The 10564-nt window shown below is 53.3% G+C and overlaps 1 protein-coding gene across 6 annotated transcripts in view; it reads left to right on the top strand.

Moving 5' to 3' along the window:
* The window catches only part of Pyroxd2 (pyridine nucleotide-disulphide oxidoreductase domain 2), a 23419-nt gene extending 13448 nt beyond the window's left edge, over positions 1-9971 (top strand). For 4 of the 6 annotated variants that reach the window (XM_055591621.1, XM_055591625.1, XM_055591624.1 and 1 more), the window contains 10 exons: positions 1075-1136; positions 1216-1313; positions 2325-2466; positions 2834-2968; positions 4006-4078; positions 4285-4441; positions 6568-6722; positions 7593-7699; positions 8900-9020; positions 9666-9971. In XM_055591621.1, the coding sequence (XP_055447596.1) occupies positions 1075-1136; positions 1216-1313; positions 2325-2466; positions 2834-2968; positions 4006-4078; positions 4285-4441; positions 6568-6722; positions 7593-7699; positions 8900-9020; positions 9666-9736 (1121 nt within the window). In that variant the 3' untranslated portion in view covers positions 9737-9971. The other 2 variants (XM_055591622.1, XM_055591626.1) reach the window with 2 other exon arrangements.
* The last annotated feature ends 593 nt before the right edge of the window (positions 9972-10564 follow it).

Genomic DNA, 10564 nt, shown 5'->3' with positions numbered 1-10564 from the left:
AAGGAAGGAAGGAAGGAAGGAAGGAAGGAAGGAAGGAAGGAAGGAAGGAAGGAAGGAAGGAAGGAAGGAAGGAAGACAGAAAACGAAGTCTGTGACCAATTAGTGAGGTCTTCATAGGTCTGAAATAGAAGTTTGATTTGCATGCTGTTATTTTCCACCACCCTTTGAGTACACAGACAAATTCCCATATCCTAGAAAAATACTTAATCAGTTAGCTATGGTCACAAGAAAAAGAAACCCCACGAAACTCCTTTGGCATCTAAAAGCCAGCATTTATTTCCCATGGGTCTCTGTAGCTCAGCTGGCCCCGGCAGGCTCAGCTGGTCCAGTCTGGTCTCACGCTCGTGTTTGCGGCTGGGGACAACAGCAGTGCCCACTCCTCTCTCGGCATCTCTCGTCCTGTGTGTGTAAGCAGCATGTGACACAGCATGTTCTTCTCTCAGCACAGGGGCCTGCTGCCCAGGCCAGTTACACATCTCCATTTGTGGCACATTTATAGCTATTCCGCTGGCTAGCAAGCCACGTGGATGAGCCTAGAGTCGGGGTACAGAGAAGGTCTGCTGGCTGTGTGGGGTGGTTATCGCTGCAGGAAGAGGGTCTGGAAACCAAGGCAGCGAGTGGGCTTTGTGAACAACACCAAGAGCAGACACTCCTTTCCAGATTAACAGTCCAAGGCGTTTCACGCAATCACGACACTAATTATTAGCAATTTCTTATGATGATATGTATTAAGCAATCACTATTGCTAACTGCAGTGGTCATGCAGAGGGGCTACAATGGCCAAACCCACGATCCCGTCCTCTAACTAAAATGTCACTGGTGCCCATGAAATCACAAATCACTCCTGTTTCATTTAACCCTTACAGAAGCACATGAAACACTTCTCCCATCTTACAAAGAAACAGACTTTGAAGAGGTTTAAAAGGGGGCCAAAGCCTTGTAAGGGGTGAGGCGCGCACACTGCCCTCGGATGTCACTCTGTCCCCACCACGTCTCTGCCTCTTCCTGTTCTTTCTTCCCTGAGGATGGGAGCAGAGTCTCCTCAAGGCCTTGATGTCCGTATTTCTCTTTCAGGGCGCACCCTGGGAGCCCAGCTTCCCCAGTATTACCAGGTCCTCACAGGCCCCATTTCCAAGGTGAGTGTGGCCAGATGATGGCCCAGGGGTCCCTCCTGCCATCCAGGCCCTTGAGCCTTTCTGTGCCTTTGCTGTCCAGGTGCTGGACCACTGGTTTGAGTCTGAGCCTCTAAAAGCTACTCTGGCCACAGATGCTGTGATTGGAGCGATGACCAGTCCCCATACTCCAGGGAGTGGGTGAGTAGGGGCCGAGTAGGGGCCAAGGAGGCCCCTGGAGACTGGAGTTCAGAGACGTGTCCTGCCCAGAGTCACCTACCTGTGCTGCGTGCTAGAGACACAGTAGTCAAGGGACAGAGACCCGAAGCAAGCAGAAACCATAAAGTGTGGAACACGTTGGGACAGTGGCCAGCAGGGAAACCGGTCCTGCTGTGAGAAGGACCTGCAGCAGGGAATGTTTGGTCTGAAACAAGGGGGAAAGGAGGGGCTTGCTGAAAGAAGATGAAGAAGAAAGAGGCTCCAGGCTGGTGGTACAGCAGGTGCAGAGGCTGGAAGGGACAAGCGCTCCATTCCAGAAACCAGCTCAGTAGGGATGCGCAGTGTGAGGGATCATGGTAGGACCAGGCTGACACCAGGCGGGAGCCATGGACACCACCTGATGACAGTGGCCTTTCCCCTCAGGCGATACTGTGCAGCAAAGACTTTCAAAGGACAGGCAGCTGGAGCATCTGGCCTCTGAGACCAGGGCTCCGGGCTCCACAGAGGGTGGGCTGCAGGTGGGTGCTGAGGAGAGCCAGTGGCACTGGTCTGGCTGCGTGAGGGAGACAAGAGAGAGAGGCAGCCTGTCGTGGTGTCTGAACACCCTGCAGAGTTGACACAGGGTCAAGACTGACACCAGGCTTTCTATTGGCACTCTGAAAGTGCCCTTCATTTGGGTGAAGACACCGAAAAAGCTCAGTTGAGAGAATGGTGAAGGTGCTGGGATTAACATGCGTGCCAGAAATGCACACACGTAGAGATGCCTGTGGGAGCGAGACTCAGGCTGGTTCTTGGAGGCTGGAGTCCTGTGTCACATACAAGCACAGGGAGAGTGTGTCACGAGAAGTCTCGGCACTGAGCTCATTTGAAGGATCAGGGAAAGGGCTAGGTTGGGAAGGGGGAGTTGAAGGTCCAGGGCTGAAAGGGCTATTCGCTTCTAAACCTGAGACAGGATCCTGCCTCAGCCCCTGGTGCTCTGGGCTCTTCCCTCAGGTATGTGCTGCTGCATCATGTGATGGGCAGCCTGGAGGGGATGCAGGGCGCCTGGAGCTATGTCCAGGGTGGCATGGGTGCCCTCTCTGATGCCATTGCAAGCTCAGCTACTACCCATGGAGCAAGCATCTTCACAGAAAAGGTGTGGGCCCCTCCCCCAACCCTAACTATTGGCCTAGATGCACGGTGGAAGGGATTTAGAGAGACCCTCGAGTTACTGATGAACAAAGTGAGGCCCAGAATCCAGGCTCTCACATCTGAAGACCTGGTGGCACCTGGGTAGTTGTCTGTTGTAATCTGAGCCCACTCTTCTGGCTGACCCCTCAAGTTCACCAGTCATGAAACCATGCACGGGCTGTGCTCCTTGGGGCATGGGTGGGTGGCATCAGTGTTCCCCAAGAAGCCTCTGGTTTGGGGGACAGATTGGGGGCGAAGAGGCATGAGGCCTAGGAGCCACACCCACTGGGCTTTCTTTTGGGGCGATTTGGGATTTCCCGCTGGGGCTCCAGACTGTGGCTAAGGTTCGAGTGAACAGTGAAGGCCACGTTCAAGGAGTTACGCTGCAGGACGGTGAGGAGGTCAGGAGCAAAGTCGTCTTGTCCTGTGCGTCGCCACAGGTCACCTTCTTGGAGCTGACGCCACAGGTGAGGTGGGTCAGGCAGGTGCCGTAGTGGCGTGGAATGAGGCGTGGGGAGCTCAGATCTCATCAGGGTGGTGCAAGGACTGAGCCTTGCAGGGCAGCTTGCAAAAGGTGGAGCTTGCCTCGAGGGTGATGGGGAGGTCCGCGGAGGTGAGGGGACCTAGACCACACAGCCGGCAATAGGCCAAGCCCAGGTCTAGCTTATAATTCTTTTGACTTCTCCCCTCTTGCCAACTCTGATTCTATCATCTGCCGGGTGATCTATTGCAATATTAATGCTGGGAATGGAGGCTTGGGAGTTTACTGTTTTGTTTTGTTTTGTGTTTAGCACAGTCATAAAACTTCTGGGCAGATAAGGCCTTCTCTCAGAGAGAGAGAGAGATCTGTTGTCCTTGGCTGGTTCAGCTGCTGGGGCCTATGTGTCACCTGCAGTGGCTGAGGCTCTGCTGGTCTTGACTGGACTCAGGTCTGTGTCCGGGAACTGGCTGACTGAGGCTGGTCCAGGACAGACTGCTGGAAAGACAGAGTGTGTGTGTGTTGGGGGGACTCATGTGTCCTTCAGCCTCTGGCACGGGGGCTCAAGCCTCTTCTCGGGTCTGGCAGAGGGCGACAGCCGGCAAGCCCAGCGTGCTCCAGATTGTTTCATCTGGGTCCATCTCATTTGCTGACATTGGCTAAATCCAGTCTCCCAGCCAGGTCTTAGTCAGGACTTTGGAACATGGTAATTGGTCATGTCTCCTCTGTTCCAGTGCATATTGTTAAGGCAATTCGGAAGCAGCAAGAGCTATGACTAGAAGGAGTAAGATGCATAGAAATGCCTATCCTGTCCCAAGCTGGTCATGGAGAGAGCTGCGCCCAGCTGGGACAGTGGGCCAAGTGCAGAGGAAGGCCTGCTTAGCCTAGGGTGGAGCGCTTCCGGAAGCTCTCACAGAAGAGGTCATAAGTTCTGAAGGAAAAAGAGGATCTCCTCCAGCAGAGGCTGAAGGACTGGTCTTAGCTCTTTGGCTAGCCCTGGCCTTTTACAGAGCTCTCTCCTTCCAGGAGTGGCTTCCTGGGGCCTTTGTCAAGAGGATCTCCCAGCTGGACACACAGTCTCCCGTCACGAAGATCAACGGTAAGAGATGTCTGATTGCTTCTGCCCTTTGACATGTCTTGCCTGGGAATATCCAAGTCAAGAAACCCCAGTCACACTGTCCTCTCCCTGCTCTGACTCCAACTTGTCCCCAGCTTGTCATACTTTCAAACTTCTGGCCTACTGGACAAGCAGGTCATGACTATCGAGGTAGGGACCTGACCTGGCGTGACCTTTTGGCTCCTCAGTGGCTGTGGACAGGCTGCCCAACTTCCAGGCGGCCCCCAACGCTCCCAGGGACCAGCCACAACCCCATCATCGGTGCTCCATCCACCTGAACTGTGAAGACACCTTGCTCCTCCACCAGGCCTTTGAAGATGCCAAGAGTGGCCTGCCTTCCCAAAGGTAGGTGAGACCTGGCCCTTGGGCCCCCTGCGTGCTCTGAGGCAGCAGCCTGGCCTCTTCCACCTTGCCCTAAACCTCCAGTGTCCCAGAATCTGCCTGCCTAGGTCTATCCGTGTTCCAAGAACACAAAGTGTATCTCGGACAGGAAATCTCAACATCAGAGCGGTGGAGATGAAAAGGGCGGGTGGTGGGCATGTCCCAGGTTAGTCCTGAGGAGGACAGTACTCAGAATGAGAAGAGGAGGAACTACCTTCTGGTGAGAGGAGGGGTCCTCAGATTCAGTGACAATAGAAGACATGCTCACTTACACTCTAATGTGTGTCCAAGGAGCCCCTTCATCCAGGTTCCTAGAAGAAACCCCCATCCCAGCTGTGTCGCCATCCTGGAGAGCAGGCAGGGCTCTGTGGGGCTACAGCCTGCTTCCTCTAAGTCTGTTCAACAGACCTGTGCTCTGATCCCACTCAGGGTCAGGCTCCATGCCAGGCATAGGCTGTACAGCCTGGGATGTGAAGCAGACACAAAGTTTATGATAACCCTGCTGCATAAGAGCTCACAGAGAGAGATAAACGAGAGACACAAGGCTGCTCATGTGGTGCCTACTCTTTGTCAGCTCAGACACAGAGCACCAAGGAAGACCCACGAGCTCCCCATTCTGTGCTGGCCCTCCACTGGCTAGTAAATAGTCAACAGTGTACAACGATAACTAGCCCTGAGGAGAAAAAGAAGACAGGCTGAAGGAGGTCTAGCGAGGTAACATTTGAGCAGAGAACTGAAGGAAGCGAGACAGGTAGGTTTCCTTTCCTGAGGAAGAACACCCAGAGAAGGGTAGGTGCAAAAGGCCTGGGGTAGGGCTATGCTGCTGTATCAGGAACAGAATGGTAAGACCAGAGTGGAGGGCTCAGAGCTGCAGCAGTTGGCCGGTCACAGTCCACTGCCCTGGCTTTCACTCAAGGAAAACCCGACTCTCCCTTCAGAAAGACCTCCCCGTTCAATGTGACGGAAAGAGAAGACACTCGTTGCACTTGATTCCTGCAAGCAGAATGTGAGGTGACAGGATGGTGGCTGCGGCCTAGGTGGAGGCAGTGGAAGCGATGGGAAGTGTCTGAGTACTGGGCATGTTTTAAAGTGTTTATAACGTGAGGGTGAGGTTTGCCGTTGGTCAAGAAATGGTTTGTGAGAGCGCAGCAACTGGAAAATTATGAGAAAGGCAGTGGCTTCCGGGCAGGTTTGAGAATGACATTAGGTATCAAGATTTGGACAATGACAGGAGAGGCTAGCAGATATCTGAGGTAAGAAGGAGATATGCAGTCGAGAGGTGCCGCTCTGAGAAAGGGCATGTCACGTGACTTTGAAAGCCGCTTGTGTGGTCTGGATCTGTGGGAATGGTTCCAGCATCCCCAAAGCCTGTGGCTACCAAAACCTGTGATGCTCAGGACCCTTTTGTAAAATGGCAGAGCCTGCATTTCACCCCTCACATCCTCCCGTAGACCATCAGTCATCTAGATGACTTAAAACACCTGTGTGGATGCCGGGTAAATGGCTGCCATGTGATATCATTTATAGAATGATGCTAAGGGAGAAAGTTGGCATCCTCAGTGGGGTATAGTTTTCATGCACAGAGCCCCTGGGTCCTGTCTGTCAGGTAAGAAAGGTGTTGGCTGTAGGCAAAGGTATACATGGGACACTATGCTGTGGTGCTTGAACAGGTCTGGATGCTATGCTTTGCCTGTTCCAGATAAGGCTTCAGGGCCGGAGGGGAGGGCAAGCTTGGTTGGACCCTGACTACTTGAGAACCAGCTGACTTGGGCCTGACCCCTCCATGGCTCTCATCTGGACTCCGATGGCATTTGATCTGGGAAGTGTGGATTAGAACAGGTCTGTGGGGAAGGCAGACAAGACTAGGGCACATCTGTGAGGCAGGTGCAAAAAAACCAGAGCCCAGTGGCCTGGGCTACAGGTCTGGAGGATTGTCACAGAAGTGGTCTGGACTATGCTAACTGCCACAGCTTCACAGTGATAATCATCCCAGGTTGCTGGCCTCTGAGGACCTTTGTCTCGTGTCACCTCAGAAAGGCCCCGAGCTCTTTCCCGCAGTGCCGATCCTCTCTGCTCCCCCAACACCACAGGCCTATGATTGAACTCTGCATCCCCTCATCGCTGGACCCCACCCTAGCTCCACCGGGCTGCCATGTGGTCTCCCTCTTCACTCAGTATACGCCCTACACCCTGGCAGAAGGCAAGGCCTGGGATGAGCAGGAGAAAAACACCTACGCAGACAAAGGTAAAGAATGCAATACGGGTTGCTCTGCAGGATGACAGCTGGCCGTGGAATCCACTGGCACACATGTGTGCATGCACACACAGACACACACACACACACACACACACACACATACACACACACACAGAGCCTTGTTCATGCTAAAAAGACAGGGTCCCAGTCTAGAGAACGGCGCCACGGGTAAATAGCCTGAGTTTGGAAGCCTGACGTAGAGCGGAGGGAGAAAACCAACTCCCAAAAGTTGTCATCTGACCTCTACACATGCACTGGATTTCTCTCTCTCTCTCTCTCTCTCTCTCACACACACACACACACACACACACACACGTACACTCACACACACTCACACTTCATAACACATAACATTTGTATAAAGCAGAAGCCTCCGCTCTGGGCCCCCATTGCTCTCAGTCCAGCTGGGGAGGCTGGCTGGGAGCAGATCAGCACGGAGCACTGTGCTCTATGGACCAAAAGAAGGAAGCCCTGAGCCAGAGGAGAGCAAAGCACTCAAGGAAGGAGACATTGAACTGGGTGTTCAGCAATGAATGGGGTTTGGCCCGACTGCAGAGAATGTTCCAAGCAAAAGCAACAGCTTAAGCAAAGCAATGAGAAGAAAACTCCTTCGAGCATTCAGGAGGAGACAGGTAGCATTAGGTCAGGGTAAGAGAGGAGACAGTGAGGCTGGGGTTGCTACAGGCCTTTTTGATAAAGCATTTATTTGCTCATGGACCAGTTCTCGTTTTTGCCTTTTACTTACCGGTTTATGGTTTGCATAGGACAGAGTAAATCTCTGGCTCATGTAATTCGGTAGATTTTTAGTAAACATGAGCTTACCACCCCCTTTCTTCCCCATGCTTTCCCGGGCTCCAGTATTTGACTGCATCGAGGCCTATGCCCCTGGCTTCAAGAGTTCTGTGCTGGCCAGAGACATCCTCACGCCATGGGATCTAGAGAGAATCTTCGGGCTTCCTGGAGGGGTGAGTGTGGGCCTGGGGCCTCCTCCCAAGCCTCTTCCTACATCCTGGCTGGCCCCTTTAGGCTTTACCCAGCTTTCATTAGGAAGTTGTAGAGCCCGTGGCTGAGCAGGGACGGAAGAGAGAGGACAAATACACAGGTGCCACTTAAGAAGGTCACCAGGCCTGTGGCACTGTAGAAACCCTGCCTCAACTTCCCCAACAGCCTCTTCTAAAGAGAACTCCCTCTCTGAGGATAAAGGACCTTGTAGTAAGCTTTACCAGATAAAGGAGACTGGAGGACAGAAGCCAGGAGCCTGGGAGCCTGGGATAGGTCAAAAAGCCCTGTGAGGAATCAAGGAGCCCCGGAGGAGTCAGGGAGCCCAGAGGAGTCAGGCATCCCCGGGGTTGTCTGGAGTTCCATGATGAGGCAGCCCCAACCTGGTAGCCTCTGGGACAGACCTCCTGAGTCTGACAAGGCCAGAGTGAGCTGAGTGGTCTGTGATGCACATCAATGGGAAACCCAGCAAGGACACACGTAATGCCATCGTGCTCTGCTTACATTGATTATGTACCAAAATGATCAGATTCAGAATCTATTAGACTAAGTAAAACACACTATTGACAGAAATGTCGCCAATTTGCCTTTTACCTCTTAAATGCGGCTCCTAATAAATCTAGAATCGCATGCATGACTCTGGTCATTTTTGTTGTTTTTGTTTCAACAGCGCTGATCCAGACAGAAGGCAAAAAGCCAGGTAGTGAGAGGGAGAGGTACTTCAGAGACAGATTAGTGTAAGGCAGGCATGGGTGAGGAGTGTTGACAACAGTAGGGTCTGGAGGGGGTGGACATGACATAAGGGCTGAATGAGAGGCTGAGGACAGGGTGGCAATGTGGTCGTGAAGATAGCATGGTTTGAGAGGAGCAGGCTTGAGGAAGAAGCGGTTCATGGTCCACAGCAAACCCTCAGAGTGCCCCCCCTTTCCTCACTCAATTTTCTGCACTCTGTAGAGGCCCCTACCCCACTTTATTCCTGATAACCTCTGGGAGTTTCACCCAAAGCCTGGGACAAGTCCTTCTTCTCTCCCAGCCTCTGTTAAGAACCCAGGGAAATATCCAGGAAGCAGAAGGACCTGGGTTAAAGAATGGGGAGAGGAAGAGGCAGGCAGGGTGGCAAAGCCCACAGCACTCCTACACTAACGGCTGTAGCCCTGCCTCCGCAGAACATATTCCACGGTGCCATGTCCCTGGACCAGCTCTACTTTGCCCGTCCAGTTCCCCAACACTCTGACTATAGATGCCCTGTCCAGGGCCTGTACCTCTGCGGAAGCGGGGCCCATCCTGGTGAGTGACCTCATTCCTTGTGTGGGTAGTAAGGGCTTGTGGGGTGAGAGTCATGAGCTTGCCGGCAGAGGAGGATGTGGGAAGCCATCCCTGGGTCCCAGACCCTCTGCACAGGGTAAGCACACAAGGTGTCTTTCCCAGGCCACCACAACCCTCAGCTTTGGGTAAACACCTCTTCCCACCTAGGGACACATACTGATCGGGGGTAGAGGCAGCTCCTCCAGGGGCTGTGGGAGGCTCACATTCCTTAGTTCCTCACCCGTGTCAGAGACCAGAAAAAGACCAGTAATGTTTCTCAACTTTGAAATTAACTTTGCTGTACCAACTCCAAGCCTAGCTGACTTCACTGCAGCTGGCGCGGTGACACCCTCCCTGTGCTGTGGGCACGGCCTCCCATAAAAAGCTGTGTCTCCTGCCCCCTCATGAGTCTTACGCTTCAGCTTTACCTGCTAAACTTGCCAAGTGCCCCCCGGTGAAGTGGGTAGGCTGGCAGAGAGTGACCCCCAGCTTGCCTGCCCTCCCCCAGCTGTGTGCGGACGCTGCAGAAAGCCCAGACAGTGTGGCCCTTGTTCCAGCTGTGGCTGGTCTCCGTGAGTCCCGCCCTGCCCCTTTGGGGTGGGCTTCTGAGTGGAGCTTTGGTTCCAGGAGGAGGCGTCATGGGAGCAGCCGGGCGAAATGCAGCCCACACGGTCCTTAGGGACCTCAAGAGCATGTGACACCAGGCCAGCTCGGACAACAAGGAGAAAAGTTTTCCCTGCACTTCTGAGCCATCCATCAGGACCCCTGATGCCCATGATGCCCTGCTTCGATGCCACTGGAGACAACTGCATTAGCAAGGTGCCATTGTTTCTTAATTGGGACCCTAGTTACATTTATCAGAACTTCACCTTGTCCCAGGCCTTCACGGATTAGCTGTGTTTGTCTTATTAAAAATGATGTTTTGTATAGAGACTGCTTGTCTTGTTTTTCTATGTGCAGCTTGGAGGAGCTGGCATGCCGGCTGGACACAGTCCATCTAATGAGTGGAAGAACTTGGTCCAGCTGTCTCCTTCTTGTCAGTGGGGTTCCCACTACCAACTGATTGGAGGGCTGGCCTGCTAAGGCCCAGTCAACTACTGTCATATTCCTGTCACTGTAACAACAAATTCACAGTTCCCGAGACCCACAAGGTTACGCTCAGGCCCGCACGATGAACGTGAGCAGAGCTTTGCATCTTAAAACCTCGGGTCAGGGATCAGCAGTTGAGGGTGGCTGCAAAGTGGGCTCACCAGCTGTGTGGGGTCCACCTTCCTGATACCAGAGCATTCCACCTCTGCTTGCCAGGTGCTAAATCTGTCACTAAACCTTCCAACATAAGCCTCATTCTGCAGTGAGTTGGGCTGTCACTGTCAGTCAGAGAGAAACACAGGGCCATCCCACTAATAACAACTGTACTGGCAGCCTCCATGTTAGCCAAAGGCCCCCATCCCTGCCTTTGCCCTCTGTAGGTCAGATAGAAGCTTCCTGGGGCTCTGACACCTAGCCTCTTCTGCACAGACAATCAT

The sequence above is a fragment of the Psammomys obesus genome, unplaced genomic scaffold, assembly GCF_907164565.1.
Source record: "Psammomys obesus unplaced genomic scaffold, mPsaObe1.curated_primary_1811, whole genome shotgun sequence".
Classification (NCBI taxonomy): domain Eukaryota; kingdom Metazoa; phylum Chordata; class Mammalia; order Rodentia; family Muridae; genus Psammomys; species Psammomys obesus.
The sequence above is the reverse complement of the archived record's forward strand: the minus strand, read 5'-3'. Positions and strand labels throughout refer to the sequence as shown.